At 38.8% G+C, this 21,354-nt stretch overlaps 1 protein-coding gene across 1 annotated transcript in view; it reads right to left on the bottom strand.

The window, feature by feature from the left end:
• The window catches only part of LOC140549003 (uncharacterized), a 52,259-nt gene that overhangs the window by 14,668 nt on the left and 16,237 nt on the right, over positions 1–21,354 (bottom strand). The window contains exons 7-24 of the mRNA XM_072672206.1: positions 19,382–19,399; positions 18,107–18,199; positions 15,988–16,023; positions 14,123–14,194; positions 12,753–12,797; positions 12,633–12,668; positions 12,001–12,024; positions 11,806–11,859; positions 10,449–10,520; positions 7,525–7,566; positions 6,484–6,540; positions 6,162–6,215; positions 5,093–5,146; positions 4,884–4,937; positions 2,605–2,658; positions 1,689–1,742; positions 638–691; positions 426–479 (exon numbers count right to left, since the gene is read on the bottom strand). Coding sequence (XP_072528307.1) covers positions 426–479; positions 638–691; positions 1,689–1,742; positions 2,605–2,658; positions 4,884–4,937; positions 5,093–5,146; positions 6,162–6,215; positions 6,484–6,540; positions 7,525–7,566; positions 10,449–10,520; positions 11,806–11,859; positions 12,001–12,024; positions 12,633–12,668; positions 12,753–12,797; positions 14,123–14,194; positions 15,988–16,023; positions 18,107–18,199; positions 19,382–19,399 — 927 coding nt within the window. The remainder of the gene's footprint in view (positions 1–425; positions 480–637; positions 692–1,688; positions 1,743–2,604; positions 2,659–4,883; positions 4,938–5,092; positions 5,147–6,161; positions 6,216–6,483; positions 6,541–7,524; positions 7,567–10,448; positions 10,521–11,805; positions 11,860–12,000; positions 12,025–12,632; positions 12,669–12,752; positions 12,798–14,122; positions 14,195–15,987; positions 16,024–18,106; positions 18,200–19,381; positions 19,400–21,354) is intronic.

Here is a 21,354-nt window from a genome sequence, read left to right on the forward strand (position 1 = left end):
AACAAATACACTCATCAGCCACAACATTAGCTCTGACCTCTGAATGCGTCTTGTGGTATCTGGCACCAAGACTAATGTTTTAAGTTAACGCTGTAAGTCTTGTAAGTTGTGAGGGGGAGCCTCCATTAGCATCAATGAGCTTTGGGCACCATTGGCTCTGTCACCGGTTGACTAGTTGCCCTTCGTGGGAGCACTTTTGGTAGGTACTGACACCACTGCATACCACAAAAATCCCCATAAGACCTGCCTAATGTTTTGGAGATGCTCTGGCCCATTCGTGTAGCCATTTCTTTCTCTAAGTGACTTAGACTGACCATTTTCCTATATATACAGTATATTTAATGTCACTGTAGTGTATATTAAAGAAATAATATGATTAAATGATTAAGCTGTTCACACTAAAAGAAGATGAGACTATGACTTACTTTCTCTCCTGGAAGACCTGCAGCACCATCTTCTCCATTTTTACCTGGCTCACCCTACAACCAATGGATTTTCATCATCACCAACATTCATTTATCATCCTCATTATCAGTACAAACATTGTACATCATGTTTGATCATTTCTCACCAGTTCTCACAGTTAAATCTACCGCAGGCGTCAGTGTCTGAATCACACAGTATTTTTTTTACTCACAGTTTCACCTTTGGGTCCTGTGGCACCTCTTTGACCCGAAGGACCAGCTGCACCCTGTAATACAGACAACACACTTAATAAAAAGACCTCTGCAAAATCTTCAACATATGGTTTGTAGTGTGAAAAGAAACTATATGACTGACTGAAGGCAGGAGGGACCTCTGAGGACTTGGGCTGAAGTGTTGAACAGCTTCTGCTTTGAGCTAGAAGGCCCAAGCCCCTTGATACTTTTCTGCATTATATTTTTGAAAGACATTTTGTCTACAAACGTTTTGATGAATTAGATTTTACTAATTTGGAAATGTATATTTGAGAATAGCAAAAACAAACATTTTTTTCACTCAACAGCAACGAGAACACACCCCTCTGTGCTCCTTCAAAAGTTCTGTCCACCAAATACATCTTTTTAGATCTGCATGGCCATAAACCCCTTTGCAAGGTTAGCGTTATCTTGGTTGTGGATTAGCAAACTGTTGCTACAATTGCTTTTCTGCTTTTTCCAGTGTATAAGCAGTCCAGAGAGCTAGCATTTTTATGAAATTTGCAACATTTGACTAATGAAAACACTGTAGTATCCATCCTGATGGTTACTGGTAATGGTAACATGACATTGTTATATTACTGGACATGATTTGTCACGACAGCACATAACATCTGCCATAACATGTTTATGGCATGGTTATGTCAATGTCATGTGGCAGGAGCGATACTGTTACTGATGTCTTCCCATCATGTGATGTTACTTCCCTCATATCTCTATTTTTTTACTGTTTTTATTTTTTTTATATAATGCGAATCTGGCAGTTGCCCTTTATTTTCTGTCCAAATTTCCAAATGGACCAATAGAAATATTCCAAAATAATGACTTGGAATAAAATCTTTAAAAACTGACTTCCATTAAAACTTAAGAAGGTTTTTCCGTGTCTTGTAAAGTCTTTTTTAGAGATATGTGTTTTTTGTGTGACAGCGATGATAATTGTTTTCCACACCACAGACACTCACATTCTCTATTATGAAACCATAGAGACAAAGGGACTAAAAAAGCACTTACATCATCACCCTTAGGCCCAGGATGTCCGTCACGTCCTCGGATTCCTTCAACACCCTTTTACAAACACACACATCACAGCACATCACATACACACCAACAGGTATGCACATTTTATGACTGACTTTATAATATTATTTCAGTCAGATGAGGCTGAGGCTGAGTCAGATTCTGCTCTGTAACACTGCCTAGTGCTATAACAGATTACGACTAATCTGTGATCCGCACAGATGTGAACTGTGGATTAATTGCCAAAGTTTAACCATAAATCTGGACACAGAGCTGCAGTGAAAACACACAGACTGAGCAGCTGTCTGTCACGCTAACGGTTTGGAAGCACTGAGCCACAAGAGCTATAAGGCAACATATTGAGCACAGGCACCATCACTACACTGTCCAACCACCTCACCAATGTTTACACATCTTTACTCTCGTCTGATCTAAGAACTTTTTGTTCAGCTTTTGTTCGTCAGATCTTTTCAGTTTTGGCTGTCATCTATCCTTGATGTTTGACAAGCACAAATGCCTCCTGTTGACCTCAAAATGACGAACTGCACTATTAACTTTTACTTTTACCTCACAAACAGGCCATATCAATAATAAAGTTGATATGGAAAGAGTACTGAAAAAGTATCTGATCCCTGACTTACAAACTGTGATTTTGTGATCCGTTACATTACTAACACTGACCCTATTTAACTTTACCTGAGAACATGTAACCTTTACATAGCATACAATATTTCAGCAGGCCAAAAGTGACTTGGAGCACCGTGCATTCTGAAAGGCCATCTGACCATAGAGCTCTGACCACAGCTGTCCATTCTGCTCATAAATACCACATGAGGTCGAAACTAACCTAGATGCTAATGCAGCAGGACAGCATCTGTTTGATCCAATCAATGAAACTCTGCACACTTACTGGAGCTCCTGGTGGTCCGGTGGGTCCGGGAATACCATTGAAACCTGGAGGACCCTGAAATGAGAGAGAAGGGAGAGCAACATGTTAGTCTGTATTTGGGGTTTCATTTGTTCTAGTCATACACTGGCTAGATACTGACTTTCTGAGTGCTAGATACTTTTTTAACAAGCGCTGGCTAGATACTGACTTTCTGAGTGCTAGATACTTTTAACAAGCGCTGGCTAGATACTGACTTCCTGAGTGCTAGATACTTTTAACAAGCGCTGGCTAAATACTGACTTCCTGAGTGCCAGATAATTTTAACAAGCGCTGGCTAGATACTGACTTCCTGAGTGCTAGATAATTTTAACAAGCGCTGGCTACATATTGACTTCCTGAGTACTAGATACTTTTAATGAGTGCTGTCTAGACACTAACTGCCTAGGTACTAGATACTTTTAATAAGTGCTGGCTAGACACTAACTGGCTGTGTACTAGATATTTTTAACGAGCACTGGCTATATACTACTTTCCTGAGCACTAGATACTTTTAATGAGTGCTGGCTAGATACTAACTTCCTGAGTACTAGATACTTTTAACGAGTGCTGGCTGGACACAAACTGGCTGAGTACTAGATACTTTCAACAAGCACTGGCTAATTTTCAGGGTTGGTAAGAACAACCGCCCCCCCCCTTAAATAACATGCTCATCAAGAAAATCCCTGAGCTTCTCAGTGGCCAGCCCACACCTACTCTAATGTTCATAATTAATAAATCATGTTGGGACATTAAACTGCAACTCGGCTGAAGTAAATAACATTTTTATCACTAAAATTATTACTGACTTTACTGTACACACACACACACACTCCTGCTGAATTGCTCTGTTCAGTCACCAGTCTTCACACGCCTGCTGTATAGAGTTTTAAACAGATGTAATTAATTCTGTTACATATTGAACAGGGCCTGCATTACTGCTGATTTAGCATTTCTCTGGTCTGATGGGTCTCTAATGCCTGCTCGACAGTACACACTGCTCATAAAAGTGCATGTCACTTTAAAAAAATGCTTAGATAGCTAAAAATAAATGTCAGACACAGCAGACGTGATTGTGCTAACTGGTCCTCACTACAAGTTATTCAATGGTAGCACTATTAGCATTTTGTAAAGTGCATATGTTCTCTTAATCTCATAAACTGGAGCTGTGTGTCATTCTGTAGTTGGTCAATGTCAGGAAATCCTCTCTGGATACTCAGAATTACGAGGTTGTTAATGAATCACAATATGATTGTTGCTACATGCAACTGACATCATTAAATGACCTCAAAACAAACCAGCAAGCTCTGCCTACTGAAGTGTTAGCAATACTGCTACTGTGTGCTGATTGGTTTTCGCCAGTGCTACTGAGTGCTGATTGGTTTTCGCCAGTGCTACTGAGTGCTGATTGTTTTTTGTCAGTGCTACTGAGTGCTGATTGGTTTTCGCCAGTGCTACTGAGTGCTGATTGTTTTTTGTCAGTGCTACTGAGTGCTGATTGGTTTTCACCAGTGCTACTGAGGGCGGATTGGTTTTTGTCAGTGCTACTGAGTGCTGATTGGTTTTTGTTAGTGCTACTGAGTGCTGATTGGTTTTTTCTAGTGCTACTAAGTGCTGATTGGTTTTCACCAGTGCTACTGAGGGCTGATTGGTTTTTGTCAGTGCTACTGAGTGCTGATTGGTTTTGGCTAGTGCTACTAAGTGCTGATTGGTTTTCACCAGTGCTACTGAGTGCTGATTGGTTTTCGTCAGTGCTACTGAGTGCTGATTGGTTTTCGTCAGTGCTACTGAGTGCTGATTGGTTCTTGCTAGTGGTACTGAGTAGCGGTTGGTTTGCACTAGTGCTACTGAGTACTGATTGGTCTGCACTAGTGCGACTTACTGCTGATTGGTTTACATTATTGCTATTGTGTGCTGATTGGTTTGCTAGTGCTACAGAGAGCAGATCGGGTTGCTTTATTGCTACTGAGTGCTAGTTTAAATACTATTGAAGCTATTAAATTTTAAGCTATAAACTAATTAGCACAGTACTTGCAGGGTTTAAATACATACATCTTGAGTGTTCTGAAAATAAAAATAAAGCAAAAATGTATTTTCTTTACAGAAATCATTAGGCTTTCCCTGAAGGTTCCTTTCTGACTAGATACAATGACAAAATAAAAAATGTATTTTCTTTACAGAAATCATTAGGCTTTCCCTGAAGGTTCCTTTCTGACTAGATACAATGACAAAATACATTCTCAGACATTCCCTGAATCTCTTACCCGATCTCCCTTATCACCATGGTCTCCAGGGTAACCAATAGGCCCTCTTTGACCCTGTTAGGTGTGAAATTGGGGCGTGAAAGAAAGGAAGGCAATATTTACTACAATAAGGAACTATAAGAAATATAACATCACTTTGATTCAGACAGGAGCAAATAAGAATAAAAGCTGAAGTGTCTTTGACAAAAATGGAACAGCAAATTCCTTACATCCTCTCCAGGACGTCCAGGGGGTCCTGGCTCTCCTACCACTCCTGGATCTCCCTTTGAATTAAATAAAAAAAGAAGAATATCGGACAACTTCAGAACATCGGACATCTACTTCTCTCTGTTCTGAAGTTCAAAAGACTGATACTGTCATAGCACTATCATACGCCATAGCCCTGTGCATAGTTTAGATGTTTAGCATCACTGGATAAATAATATAAAACCCATTTGGTTTTAGATAACTGTATAAAAGGATTCTTATCTTCTCGTCCTGTTCAACCTCACAGCTGTCAGATAATCAGTAGGAACAACAAATAAATATAAATAATATCCAGAATAAAGTTCTAATAACAATAATATCCAGAATGAAGCTCTAATAACATTAATATCCAGAATGAAGCTCTAATAACATTAAAATCCAGTATGAAGTTCTAATAACATAAAAATCCAGAATGAAGCTCTAATAGCATTCATATCCAGTATGAAGTTCTAATAACAGTAATATCCAGAATGAAGCTCTAATAACATTAAAATCCAGTATGAAGTTCTAATAACTTAAAAATCCAGAATGAAGCTCTAATAACATTTATATCCAGAATGAAGCTCTAATAACATTCATATCCAGTATGAAGTTCTAATAACATAAATATCCAGAATGAAGCTCTAAACATTAATATCCAGAATGAAGTTCTAATAACATTAATATCTAGAATGAAGCTCTAATATCATTAATATCCAGAATGAAGCTCTAATAGCATTAAAATCCAGTATGAAGCTCTAATAATATTAATATCCAGAATGAAGCTCTAATAATATTAATATCCAGAATTAAGCTCTAGTAACATTAATATCCAGAACTAAGCTCTAATATCATTAATATGCAGAATTTAATTCTAATAACATTAATAACCAGAATGAAGCTCTAATAACATTAATAACCAGAATGAAGCTCTAATAACATTAATATCCAGAATGAAGCTCTGATAGCATTCATTTATGCTATTAGAGCTTTTAGAATAGATAACATCTCTTTGCATATTTTTCTGCAGGGATGTAAAACTTCCTATTTTACCTTTTCACCCACAGCACCTGGCAGCCCGTCCACACCAGGGAGTCCCCTGTGTCCCTGAACAACAACAGTAAACAATCAGTACACACTTTCAGAGAGGATATGTAAAGCAGTGGTACTGCAATTGACTTTATTAGAACCCCCTACATTGTACTTCTTTTCACTGACCACACTATTAGAAACACATACCTTATACTTCTACTTACTGGCCACTTTATTAGAGACATTTACCTTATAGGTTACTGTACAGGTGCACAATTACAGACTGTGCTGCACAGTGCTGTAAACACGTATCGTTTACTGTCCTTCAACCTTAAACTCCTACCTTCATGCCTGGCAGTCCCGGAAGTCCCTGAGGTCCAGCCGGACACATTGTCTGACACTGCTGTGACACACACAGATACACACATCAGACGTGTTCTACTAAGGAAGAGGTCATAAAAGCTGACAAATACACTGAAGGGCACTCCCCCCTCTTAAATAAATGAGTATGAGCTTTATCTCTCAGCACTGGAATTGAGCATGTAAAACGGACTGATCTAGGGTCAGTTTTCAGTGAAATCAGACATCAGTGTTGTAAAACAGCACACTCTTAACAGTGACAGTCCTACAAATGGTTCTTTCAGTAATGTCTCTCTCAGTTGCATAAAGAACCATGTTTGTGATATGACAGTGTGACTGTAATAATTAATATTTTATTTTTATATTATCCCTTATGGGACCACAAGTAGTTCCTCTATAGCATCTCCCAAAGAAACTCCTTTGTAGCACAATTTTTGTTAAGATTATGGTTCTAAAAATGGATCGGCTAAGCCACGTTCAAAGTCATTGTAAGAATATATACGCATATCCTATATGGACAAAAGTATTGGGACACCTGCTCATTCATTGTTTCTTCAGAAATGTTAAAAAAAGAGTTCATCCTGCCCTTGGGGGAGTAACTATATCTACTGTCTATCTACTATGAAGAAGGCTATTAACTAGATTTTGGAACATTGCTGTAAGCATTTGATTGCATTCATTGAAAAGCGCATTAGTGAGGTCAGGATGTTTCATGACAATTACCACCCAACATCTTCCCCAACTCATCCTAAAAGTAAGGGTTGGAGCACCAATATTCCATAGTCCACTGCTCCGCAGTGTCATGCTGGGGGCTTTATATCCTTCTAGCCCTCACCTTGCATTAGGCATGGTGCCAATAGGTTTAGGTTTATCTCCTCCAGAGAGTTGGGACTAGATAAGCTGTGTGTGTGTTTTATGTGAATAACAGCATTTAACTAAGGTTTAAACTGGAGTAGATTTCAGGCAGGTTCAGCTGCTGTTTTTTTTTAATAAAAAAAGAAAATTAAAGGCAAGAAGCACTCACAGTCTCCCCGCTTCCTTCAGGATTCCCAGCACCACCAGGCCCCTATAGGCACAGTTAAAGCAGCACAGTCACAGCAGACACAAACATAACACAAGTTCAGCAGTTATAAACACAACACAGTTTCAGTAGTTACAGCAGATAAACACACATCAGAGTTAAGGCAGCATAGTTACAGCAGTCAAACCACAGCAGAGTTACAGCAGTACAGTTACAACAATACAGTTACAGCTGACACAAACACAGCAGAGAACAATTACAGCAGACACAGCAGTGAACAGTTACAGCAGACACAGACACAGCAGAGAACAGCTACAGTAGACACAGCAGTGAACAGTTACAGCAGACAAAGACACAGCAGAGAACAGTTACAGCAGAGAACAGTTACAGCAGACACAGACACAGCAGAGAACAGTTACAGCAGACTCAGACACAGCAATGAACAGTTACAGCAGACAGACACAGCAGAGAACAGTTACAGCAGACACAGCAGAGAACAGTTACAGCAGACATAGACATAGCAGAGAACAGTCACAGCAGACTCAGACACAGCAGTAAACAGTTACAGCAGACAGACACAGCAGTGAACATTTATAGCAGACAGACACAGCAGAGAACAGTTACATCAAACACAGCAGAAAACAGTTACAGCAAACACAGCAGAGAACAGTAACAGCAGACTCAGACAAAGCAGAGAACAGTTACAGCAGACACAGACAAAGCAGAGAATAGTTACAGCAGACACAGACAAAGCAGAGAACAGTTACAGCAGACACAGCAGAGAACAGTTACAGCAGACACAGACAAAGCAAAGAACAGTTACAGCAGACACAGCAGATAACAGTTACAGCAGACACAGCAGAGAACAGTTACAGCAGACACAGACAAAGCAGATAACAGTTAAAGCAGACTCAGACACAGCAGAGAACAGTTACAGCAAACTCAGACACAGCAGAGAACAGTTACAGCAGACTTAGACACAGCAGAAAACAGTTACAGCATACACAGCAGAAATACATGTTTATAAACATACAAATAAATGAATGGTTAATACCTAAATATAAAGTGAAACACATGCATTTAACATGATATGCATGAATACACAGAAATGCACACCCACAGTTCCTCCATACACCTTACAGAATTACTATCACCCCATAACAGCACAGAGAAATTTTCAGGCTTAGGCTTATCTTTACCTTAGCTTTTCCCTACATCTATCCCTTCTCAAAGCTATGAAAAAGTAATGAATAACTAAAGTAAGACTGTTCAACCAAAGTAATGAATCAACCAGTATTTTGGAACAGGCTCAGCTATGATAATGTGGCCTTATTCTGCAGGGCATGGCTCTACAATCTTAAAGGAGTTATATCAGGCAAAAAATAAATTATACAACATTCCCCTCTCACCCTCAATGTAGTCTACCAGTCCAGACATGCTTGGTGTCTGCTTATTTAGTTTTGCACTGAAGCTACAACGCTAACAGGATAAGAAGGCTCATGCAGTTTTGTAATACTGTATTGATTAAAAAAATTACAATATCATTTTTTAATAAGTACATGCATAGATTGGTGGCAGACTATGATTCATTTTGTGTTGTGTTTGAACTCTGACCACTAGATGGCAGTGTTGTGCTCTGTCTTCAGATCCCAGTGTTCTGACTACTTTTTCTTTTACTCAGATTTCATGCAGATGGGTTGTCCTAAATTTGATTAAAAAAAAACTACATTTTACGCCACAGTATAAAAATATATTGCAATATACAAAACGTAAACTCTGTATTGTGGTCCACAATAAAAAAAAGAAGTATTGGGACACCTGTTTCTCCCGAAATGAAAAAGTATTAAATTAAAAAGAGTTCATCCTGCTTTTGTTGGAGTAACTGTCTCTACTGTCCAGTGAAGAAGGCTTTTAACTAGATTTTTGGAGCAAGTTAGGCTGTTGGATGATCACCACCCTCCACCTCACCCCCAACTCCATAGCTCATCCCAAAAGTACTGGATGGAGAACCATACATCATTGCAGAGAACACAGTTCCACGGCTCCGCAGCTCAATGCTGGAGGGGCTTTATACCCCTCTAGCCCCTCTCAGGGACTAGACAAGCTGTGTGTATGTATGCATTTGTCAGCAATTGGTGCAACTTAAAGTAGTGGAATGCATTCATTAGAAAGGGTGTCTACAAATATTTGGACAGATAGTGTAATTTTACACATTTACATTCTCTTAATCTCCCAATCAGCTCCTAGTTTCTTTAAAACACTGCAGTCAGCACACTTCCTGTGTGTGTGTGTGGTGTGTAGCGGTACACACTCTGTTGTTGTTGGTCATCTGGTGTGTAATAACTGGTTTATAGTGGGTGAATCTGCTGTGATTTGGGGTTTGGTGTGTGTGTGTGTGTATGTGTATTAGCATTAGCCTCCACTCGGTTCTGAACTGGCTCTTTAGTGCTGGTATAAAAACAAAGAATGGTGAGTGGTTCTCCCGCTGGTAAAACTAAGCGTTTCACTGACAGTTTTATAAAGGTTCAGATATTATGGTATGTTCCATTGTAAAATAGCCTCTAAACTCCTTTATTTACCTTCTGAGAACTTCTGCACTGCTGCCGGCTGGGCATTAATGTTCATTAATGGAGCCTTAAAGACACCAGATGGTGCTCTGAACACTAAATCAAAGACTTTGAACTGGTTTGCGGTAAAATAGCCAATGCCCAATCAATTCAAATATGCCTGGATCAGCCCTGCTCCCGATCCACTGGATCAGATTGGGACACCGAACCTGTCTTTGCTAATAGTAAAAATTGTCAATCTGATTTTCTGAATTCTGAAACTACTTTTGAAGCAATTTGACTAACTTTGTTGGCATTAGGCTACAACAGACTGTGTTCAAGCACTGGAATGATCTAAAATGAGCTAAGAGTTTTTCTTACTGGGAGGCCAGGAGGTCCAGGTGGGCCTGGAGGTCCTGGAAGACCATTGGTTCCTCTTGGTCCAGGGGGTCCCTGTCAGAAAATCAGATACAAAAACATTCTACGTAAAAAACAGCATTTTGGTAGTGCAGCAATGATTGATACAGATTTGGGGCAACTTGAGCTTTACTGAATTTTTGGGCTGTTTTCTGAAACTCCTAATACTGTATTTTTCATGTTAATTAAAGTGGCATCCATCTGTATGAAGAATAACTTTTGCCTGAAGTTTATTTTTCTTTTCCTATTTTTAAAATCAATCAATCAATCAGTCAGTCTCTGGTGTCACACAGGTGGTATAAACACCTGAAAAGTCTGATACCATTCTAGCCTAGAGCTATCCTTAAGAGCATTTGTGCTCCCTTTATTTTTAAGCTCAGTGTACACATTCTGACTAAAATCTAAAAGTATCAATGGTTAAAATCTGGTGAAAGACATCACATGTAAGTGCCTTTTTAGGGTTTTAAGAAAAGATCTAGGGAACAATTTTGGAGTCTACACATGCCTTTTTCCTGCTAATGAAGTGGATACAAGATTTCAACACTTATTCCAGTAAGTGATGAATAAACCCAAAACAAAGGGAAATGTGTTTTAAAGGCCAATGTTTTAATTATGTACCAAATCACTGAAACAGCCTTTCTGTAGAGGTGAGAGGAACTAAAAGAAATTCACATCTTTGAATGTAAACCTAAAATCAGTTTATTTCAGTGTTTTATAAAACTATGCTCTTGGTATTTGGCTGTTTTATTTACAATCACTATTATTTATTTAGTTTATTTTATATTTACATTTAATTACTGATCAATTCACTACATTTCTGTTCTATTATTAACTTTATTATTTTATTAATTTCAATATTATTTTATTGTACTTACTTTTAAAATATTGCAGAATACTTTCATTTCATTTTGAATTTGTGTTGTCCATATCATTTTATAATTGTATTTTTTATTTGATTTTTTATTGATTTACTATTGTTTTTGTTTTAGTTTTAGTTTAGTTATAATATTTTGTTTTAATATTGTTTTTTGAAGGTCAGTCATAAGTTTTAGAGAAACTATTCAGCACTTGCCTTTTCAGGTAACATCTCAACAATGTAATACATTTGACCAAATCTGTCTATGTCTATGATGGACTTCTGCTGATCAATATATAACTTTGTGGGGCTCTAAGGGTCAATATCCTGAGTTACTGTAAACCAACAAAGAAAACATGATCACTTGCAAGAAAAACATTCTGAAAAGCTGGTAATGTCTGAGAGACAGTATGTACATCTATCCAAATGTTATTTATAAGTGATGCTTGGTTTGAAGGCACTGACCTCAGGGCCGATGTTGCCCTCATCTCCTGGGATACCAGGCTTTCCAGGAGGTCCCTGAAAGATGAGAGTAAAAACAGAGACATTGCTGTCATATCAAAATCGCATTTTTTAGCTTGTATGTTTAAAACACCAGCTGCTCTTTAGGTTATGATGAATGAATATGAGAGTGATGCGAGGTGAGAATCATCTACATACAGGGGGTCCAACAGTCTCAGGTCCCTGGAAAAAGAAAAACAACATAAGCAAACAGATGAGTCACGCTCAGAAAGTCAGTGTGACAGTGTTGAAATCGCAGAAATTGATTGAAAGTACACATCACCAAATAATGGACAGTGCAGAAAAGCTATTCTTAGCCCTGTATTGCTCACATTATGAAACAATGTTTGAAAAATGTTTGATTGACCTTTCTAGCATAACATGGACCTGATCATTTAAACAATTAAAAAAAATGTTTTTGAGGCAATATTATGTGACAATCAACATGAAAATAACAATAATAATATTAATAATAATAATGTTACATAAACAACAGGATTGGTTAACCTTCTGAACCTAACATTTTTTATTCTGCTATTAATCATAGCGCAGAAAGTACTATGAAATCTATGGTGATGGCTTAGCATATCCTGTGGAGTCCCACAGGGCTCTATGTTAGGGTCTATGAAACTGATGCTAATTATGACAGTATTTTGGTTGTTTTTTTATGATTATCAAAGACTTCAAATACTAAAAGCGTAAACAGTTATTCAGAGATCTGGGGATACACCTGGGTGTATGTATGTGGGTTTATATGTTTGGGAGAGTCTCTACAAAAGATGAAGACTTACTGAAGGTCCAGCTGGTCCTGGAAAACCTTGCAGACCCTGGATTCAGAACACACACTGAGTACACAGGAATTACAGTGTGGTAAACAAGTAAAGAATATTGTTTGTGATCAGTGCTCTTACCCTCTCTCCCACTGGCCCCCGTGGCCCCATCGGTCCCATTGGCCCCTGAACAGAAAACATCAGTCATATGGTGTCATGATACAACAAGCCAACTGAAATGAAGAAATGGGCTTTGATTAAGGTATTAAATCTCTTTTCTCCACAATTTATGTTTTTTTTTATTCTGCATTTCATTTCTTAATCGTATTGTAAAAGCTTGAATATACAGTGGTACTCTACTTTTGGACTCAATGGAAATCTCTGAATCTCTGAATTATGTAGCAATTATAATTATTGAATTATTTATAATATATAATAATTATATAATTATATATAATAATTATTTATTTAATTAATGCAACATCACTAGTCAACCAACGCGCTCGGAGGAAAACACTGTGATGCATCGCCAGCAGACAGTGACAGCCAGTGAAAATACCATCTACCCATCTTGGAGAGAGCAAGGCCAATTGTTAGCAGCTAGCAGCAGGACCATGGCTTAAACTAGCAATCCTCTGGTCATAGTGACAGCGCCTGATTCTGCTGGACCTCTCAGGGCCCAACAAGTTTTCCTTTTAACACTACTGTAAATCTGCCGGTGTTGTTTATAAATCTGCCCATTTATGGTGTATTGTTCCCAATATGTTACAACGAACAGGTAAACTGATAAACAGTGTTGTAATGTGCAGAAGTGCATCTCTGCCCACACTGACATCTGATACACGGAAAAATACAGATTTCAAATACATGTCAAAGCCTAGACTGTATTGGCCAACATACATTTTAGCAGTATATCAATATATACATACATATAAACTATATGGACAAAAGTATTGGTTGTTTCTTCCAAAATCAAGGGTATAAAAATAGATTATCCTTCTTCTGTAACTGTCTCTACTGTCCAGGGAAGAAGACTTTCTACTTGATTCTGGAGTATTTCTGTGAGAATTTGATTGCATTCAGCATCAAGGACATTAGTGAAATCAGGATGTTGGATGTTGGCAATACTTCTCTACAGGGACTACACAAGCTGTGTGTGTGTGTGTGTGTGTGTGTGTGTGTGTGTGTGTGTGTGTGTGTGTGTATTTTCAATGGGTGCAATGGGTGCAACTTAAAGTAACTGAGTGCATTTGTTAAAAGGGGTGTCCACAAACATTTGGACACAGAGTGTATGTACATACCATATAAGAACATATAATTTCAAATACTGTGTTCAGTCAGATGTTCCCACAGCTACTAAATGTCCATGTGTTAATCATCTCACAGTTGTTAAGGACATCACAAAGAGTGAAACCCAACACACACACACACACACACACACACACACACACACACACACACACACACACACACACAGAGTATGTGGGCTGTGATAGCATCTTGGCACTTACAACTGATCCTGGAAGCCCTGGTAAGCCTCTCTGGCCCGGCAGGCCGATCTCTCCCGGCTCTCCTTTGCTGCCCTACAACACACAGATACACACACACACACACACACACACACACACACACACACACACACAAATAAAACAAAAACAGCTTTATCACAGAGCAGCATCGGCCGCTGTCGTTGCTTAGATACGCTGCAGCACGGCGGGTCAATGCTAAATCAATTAGAGACACTCTCCTGCTCTCCGCCGCATCCCCAGCAGTACACAGAGAGGCAGCCTGCTGGTTCTAAACTGGACCAAGGTGCAGTCTGACCATGTCACTGTGGTCCTGCAAATATGGTGTTTTCTGCTGTCATTTGTGACATGTGCACTTGAGGGTGTTGATTTCACAAATGGAGGAGTTCAGGATGTGTTCACACTAATTACTGATGTGAGTCACTAATAATATTGATTTTCCCATAAGAACTATATGGACAAAAGTATTGGGACACCTGCTCCTATTTTTTAAAATTAATTATTAATGGCTATTAAAAAGAGTTTATCCTGCCTTTGTTGAAATAGCTGTCTCTACTGTCCAGGGAAGACTTTCTACTTTTGGAGCATTGCCATGAGGATTTGATTGCAGCAACAAGAGCGTTAGTGAGGTCAGGATGTTGGATGATCACCAACCACCTCATCCTAAAAGTACCGGAAGGAGCAACAACTATCATTCCAGATAACACAGTTCTACTGCTCCACAGCTTAAACAAAAACTGTCAAACAAAAACCCTGTATCTCAATTTCTGACATTTTTGACATAATGGGATTCTGGCAGTTGTTCTGTATTGTAACATCTTGATGAATGACTCGATCAATGGACCAATTGAGATGCCCCAAAAAGGCCTTGAATAAAATACATAAAAGTTAAGGTTTTTCCTTCTCCTGTAAAGTTGCTGTTTTGGAGATATAAGGTTTTTGCATGACATCAACAATATATTAATAAATAACTAGAGTTCTGTTATTTGGTCATTACTAATAATTACATTTGTTTGTATAACCACCCTGTTATGAAAGTTGTTTGAGCATGAAATATTACCTAACTTACATGTTAATGTCAATAGTGTATAAATGGGCAGGGCTTTGATATATGTGTGATCTAGGCAGTGGCTGTTTTTATTGTATAAGATTATCAGGTTTTAGGCTAAAATTTAGTTTATCAGTTACTTACACATTAATACATGTTCCATATTCTACAGTGAGGCTCTACTTATTACTAATTAAAGACATAAAAGCACTAAATAAGTTTGCATCCCAATTTTTCATGTATATTCATGGTAATTTGGTTGAAAAACACAGTCTCTATTATATCAGTAGTTCCAAGAGTTCATCAGTGTTTGGTTATTAAAAAGGGTCGAACTAACATCTGCCCAGCCTGCATGCTGTGTAATGGACATTTAGTGCTATAGTTTCTACTAATCACTAATTACAGGTTGAACAGCACTGAATAATTAGCATAACAGGGTGGTATATAATGTGTTATGTGTTATTGTGCATTAGTATTAGTATACTAATAATGCAATTATTAGTCATGTTCACAAAACAGGCCTTATCTACTAATTATCTACTAATAAGGGCCATAGTGAATGTCTATGTCAAGCTTTATTGAACAAGATCTTAATAAACCTTAAAAAAAAGTGTGTAATTTTTTTGCTAATGCTGAAAGTATAACTATAATCAGTGTTATATACATTCATTCATTCAGGAAACAGTGTAATGTTCTGTGAGCTTGTGTGCTGTTTCAGGTTGTACCACTGTGGTTATGTCCCTGTAAGCATTTAAACATCTGCCTCACTTATTGTTATGCTGGAAGATGTGTTCCTACTCACAGATGCACCTGGAATTCCTGGGGTGCCTGGAAGACCCTGGAACAAAAGCAAGAAACAAACGACACAGTGTGAAAGCCAATCAGACAGACTAGACATAGGTGCAGCATGAGGGAAATCTCTAATGAACAGGTGCTGTTGTGCAGAGCAGGAGAGCAGATCTCTAACGAGGTGCTGGAAAAGAGTGGAGAGGAGAAAACAGCTACCTCTGGCTCGTTACAGACACGTCAATGAGCGAAATAATGAGAACAGGGCAGAGGCTTAAATAACAGTGCCAAAAAAAACCCCAATGGCCTTTTCTGCAGTGAATGTTTGGCTGGAACAGCAGCAAGTGTGAAAGGTCATATGCAGAATGCTGATTGTGAAGGGAGCACAGTGTCTCGAATGACTGACACAGATTTCTGAAGTACTGTCGCAAGTCTTAGGTGATATCTCATGAAGACGCCTTCTCATATGAGTCATCAACCTGTAAACACTTTCTAAATTATATTCAAGGTAATTTTTTTCCGAGCCTTCATCTCTGATTGGCTGTGCTAAAGGTATAAAAGAGGGAATCTTAAGTAGAAAGGTATAGCCATAGGAAGTTGTTCCCCCTTTCAGGAAGTTGCTAGGCTGCTGCTGCACATGTAGTAAACAGGGTGAAACTGTTATAGAGTGGTCGCTATGGTGTTGCCATGTATTTTCCATGGTATCACAGGTAGTTAATATAGTATTGTTAGATGGTTTCTATAATATTGCTAGGTGGTCGCTACAGTGTTGCTAGGTGGTTGCGATGGTATCCCAGGCACTTGATATTGTATCCCTGGTGGCTGCTATGGTGTATGATGTGATGATGAAGGCAAATTATATGGTGTTGTCAGATGGTTGTTATATTTAGTGGCTGCTATGGCATCCTGTGTGATTGATATGGTGTTGCTAGGTGGTTGTTTTTGGGATGCCTTAATTTTAAATTTTAATGACATTAAAAATTACAATAGTAAAAAAGATTATCTTATCTATTTTATCATTTAAATAATTTATTATTTTCCATAAATGTTCCATTTCTGCTGAATCAGTGAGTTGCTATAAGCATATTTAGAGCATGATACATATTTAGATTTTTCTTCATTTAGATTATTTAGATGTATTAGAGATTAAAGAGATGAACGATTTTTATGTAATAGATGTAATATTTTTCTTTATTTGTATTGTATGTGTGTGAAACTAAAAAAAAACATTATTTGGAATTGTTAATATTGAAAATGGCCCTACATTTTAACTAAAATATATTTTTTTCATATTTAGCTGTCTATTCTCCACAAGAGGGCGCTATTAGCACTCACTGTGTCCATGAAATTAAGGAAACTGGCATAAACCCACAACAGGTGGATTTCACACATGGATGCATTTTCAGAATGTGTCAATTTGGGCAAGTGTGAAGGGAAAGATCTGAAACTCAATACCCAATACATGAGTAAACAAAGTAACAGAGTAGGCTAACATTTGACGCAGTAATTGCTGCAGTTCTAATAACTGCTTACTGTTTACTGATACGAGAAACATTTACTCGATCGGAAAAAATTGTTCTTCAGCTAGACTAAATAAAGTAACTAAATAAAAAGATAAAACGATAAGAAACAAGGCCCAGAGTGGCTCATTGGTCTTAGGCGCTACCACTGTGGCCATTATTTCATAATGTTGGAATCGAATCCTGAGCCATGCGGCTTTGTCTTCAGCGGCCAGAGTCAGAGAGAGCACAATTGGCCGTGCTCTCTCTGGGTAGATGGCGCTTTTCCTCCCAATCACCATTAAGTAATTACGGCCAGCACAGGTGTCTTTTAGCTAGAGACCCTGCGCTTTCCTCTGAAGTACCAGCTGGCCAGCAATGCTACATCAGTGGTCGATCGAAAAGAGGCACTGGCTGGCTTCTCATGTTTCCGAGGACACGTGTTAAGTCCTTACCCTCTTAGTGCTAGGGGGAGTTATAAACAGGTGGGTCCATTGGCAGTACCAAATTGAGAAAATAGGAAAACTGGAAAAATTTGACAAACATTATTAAAAATAAGAAAAAGAGGAAACTGGCATGAACGCACATCTACACATTAGCCAGACCTGTAAATTAGAGCTAAGAAGAAAAACTTACATCTCTTCCATCACGACCATCCTCTCCTGGTGATCCCCGAGGCCCTGGAGGGCCCTGAGGTCCAGTAGGTCCAGGGATTGGCTTTGGGTCCGGCTGGGTGGAACAAAAGACGCAACAACAAAATGAATATAAAGTTGTTTATCATCTTTTTTATTGTCCAGAAGTGGAGGAACCTCTTATGGTGCAAACTGAAGAACCTCCAAAAGTTCCTCAAGGATCTTATAATTTAACAGTGTGCCTACAATCGAGGACTCTTAAAGCCATTTCATTTACATTTAATGTGTGCTATATTCTCACAAAGATTAACCAGCTTTCGAGAGGGGCATGTGCACGATATGGTCAAATAGTCCCCAAAGAGACCTTATTTGTTTAGATGTGTCATTATTTTACCATCATCAATTTTACACATAAACTCAGAAGACACATGGTGGTGGTAGCTTCACTGGTGGATTGCATGGTACATAAAGTGGCTATATTTGTTTGGTAGTCATGGGGGAACCTGGGTCCATCCACCACCACTGTAAAGATATCAGAGTTGGTAAGTTTCTCTACAATTAATCATTTCATACTGATGGAATTCCTTTTTACAGGGTCTCAAATTTGAACTAGATGGTCATTAATCCAGTTCCTATGGTCAGGTTTCCAAAGCAGGGTTCTTGCTGTCTGTGAGCTTTCTATCTAAATGCAATGTCCTCTGTATTCCAAAAGAGCCAGAGGCTTTTCGTTACAGCTGCTTGGAAACGCTTTTCTTCAGAAACGACCCAAAATCAATAACTATATAATCTGTTCCTCATAACCCCTTAAGGGGCAGCCTGAATGGTACGACCAGGGACATAATGAAGAACTAACCGCAAACTATCACCTGCAAAGTGCTGCCTCCAGCTTCGCTTTATTAACTTGTGCTGAAAGCAAGCCAAGGGTGCCTATATGCTAGCGTGCTTTCTACAAATGCCAAAACGATGTGGCACTGTAATGGAAGGTGTTTGTCTTTTGAATAGAGCAATTACAATCCAACAATCATTAGTCTGGATATTCATTTTGCCCTGTAACTCTGGGTCTTATTTTGAAAGCTGAAGGCATTTGCTAATAACAAAAAAAATAATAATGAGAAATGGATGTTTAGGACTATTTTCCTTTTAGTTACCTGTCACTCTGTGGTAATTGGAGAACGCAGTGAGTATAGCAGAAAGCAATGAGGCCAATTAAGCAATAAAGCATTGGAGTAGATTATTCGCTTAAAAAAAAAAGTCAAGTGAATAGAAATAAATGAAATACCTCAGCATTGGCATACATCTGAAGAAGCACAGGGAGAAAAATAGAAAATCATTGCAGAGTTAGTGAAAACGCCACCCGACACCTCACCAGCAGAATCAGAAATAAAGCAACACATGTTCAAAACTACAGCAGTGATTTGCCAGCAACAAAAGAGGGAATGTAAATTTTGCTTCGAATGCTAGTGAAGCCTTTAGAGCCTTTCAACTAGAACAGTAGCAATGGCTAACATTAAAGCTTGCAATGAGCCATAAAGACAGTATCTGTAAACATGAAGAGATGATATTGGTCATATAAGGTACAGTACTGTGCAAAGGTCACCTGAGAAAATAATATGGAAAGCTATTCATCCAGACAGTAAGCAATGAACATTGACATCAGAGTAAATACAAAATGGGCTGGGGACCACTAACCAACTAAGATCTTTGTAGATATAAAAGTGGGATGGGTCTACAGGCTGCATGGCCTGAAGGCCATTTAGGCTCATCCCAGCACACGCAGTGCAAATAAATAACACATAAACATATTCAGACAGCCTTTTTCTGCATCTAACCAATGCACTGGGAAGCCTACTTTCCATTTTCGAAAAGTAAATGGACAGCCTCTGTTCAGTGAATCGTCCTTTCCTGCCTACTTCCCTTGATTCTGCCTGATCTGATAGCCATGTGGCTATCAATTAGCTACTCAGCTCTGCCAGTCTATTTACTGAGCACATGACATACAGATCAGTGGAATGAAGGAGAGCAGACAGGAAATAAAGGTCCATGTTAGAATATGGATGCAGCTAAGAACAGAACCTTTCACTGCCTTTATTTAGGACACTGAACATTTTACTCTCACTGGACTATCACTGGACCTCATATAAAACCTTCTTTTGGAGTGTCATTCATGACGAAAACAAGCTAATCCATTAAATTACATTTGTTAAAAGTTCTAGTTAAAGGCTCCCAAGTGGTGCAGCCTGCTAAGTATTTGCTCGGTCATTGGGCCATGATGGGTAGGACAAGTCCTTCAGCTGTCCAATGACAGTTGTCCAGTTCAAAAAGATGCAGTTGGCTAGCTTCATGGGTCTTGGAAGGTTAGGGTTAGGGTAGACACTTTGACAAGAGTCAAACTGTGAAGGTTAGACGACTGGGTCAGAACATCTCCATGAGGCAGGTTTTGTAGGGTGCAGTGGTCAGTACCTACCAAAAGTGCTCTAAAAATGTACAACCTGTGAACCAGCGCTACCATCCAAGGCTCACTGAATGCTTATAGAGACCCCACCTCACAACTTAAAGGACTTCTAAAATATAGATAACAATGGACACCTTCGGGGGTCTTGTGGAGTCCATACCCTGACGAGTCAGTGATGTCTGGGCAGCACAAGGGTAACCATCACAATATTAGGCAGGAGGCAGTTTAATGTTATGGCTGTCATGGTGTGAGTGTTAAGGCCTCAAAGTGGTGCAGCTGGCTAAGTGTATGCTCATCCATCTCTCCCATCGTTCAGTCCTCCAAGCTCTTCAGCTTGAACTTTGGTGTGCAAGATATCATCAGCTGTACATGAATTCTAATGGATTTACTGACATTTGGAGGGCAAAGGCCTTAAAGTGCGCTCTTTGAGATGCCTAAAAGACAGAGATGGGCTGCAGCAGCTTCATTAACATCTGTTCTATATTTGTAAGCATACCAGTGACTCGTTGCTTATCTAAACTTACTCATTTGAGTTTATTTGGTACTTTTGCTTCACCTAGGGTTTCAAGCAGGTAAGAAATGTGTGCCTAAACGATTTTCCACAATGTGGGAATTCTGCTTTGCACAGTTTACAAGTAAAAACATACTCAGTGCTGAGACACAACGCTTTGAGCAGTAACTCAGTAAAGACTTTTGCACATTACCGCCCATAATGACATGAACTGTATGTGTATAATAGTTAATTATTAGTAGCCATTTACATCATATATGGAACAGCCCTGCAACAAAAACACACAGGT

Source organism: Salminus brasiliensis, chromosome 2 (genome assembly GCF_030463535.1).
Source record: "Salminus brasiliensis chromosome 2, fSalBra1.hap2, whole genome shotgun sequence".
Lineage (NCBI taxonomy): Eukaryota > Metazoa > Chordata > Actinopteri > Characiformes > Bryconidae > Salminus > Salminus brasiliensis.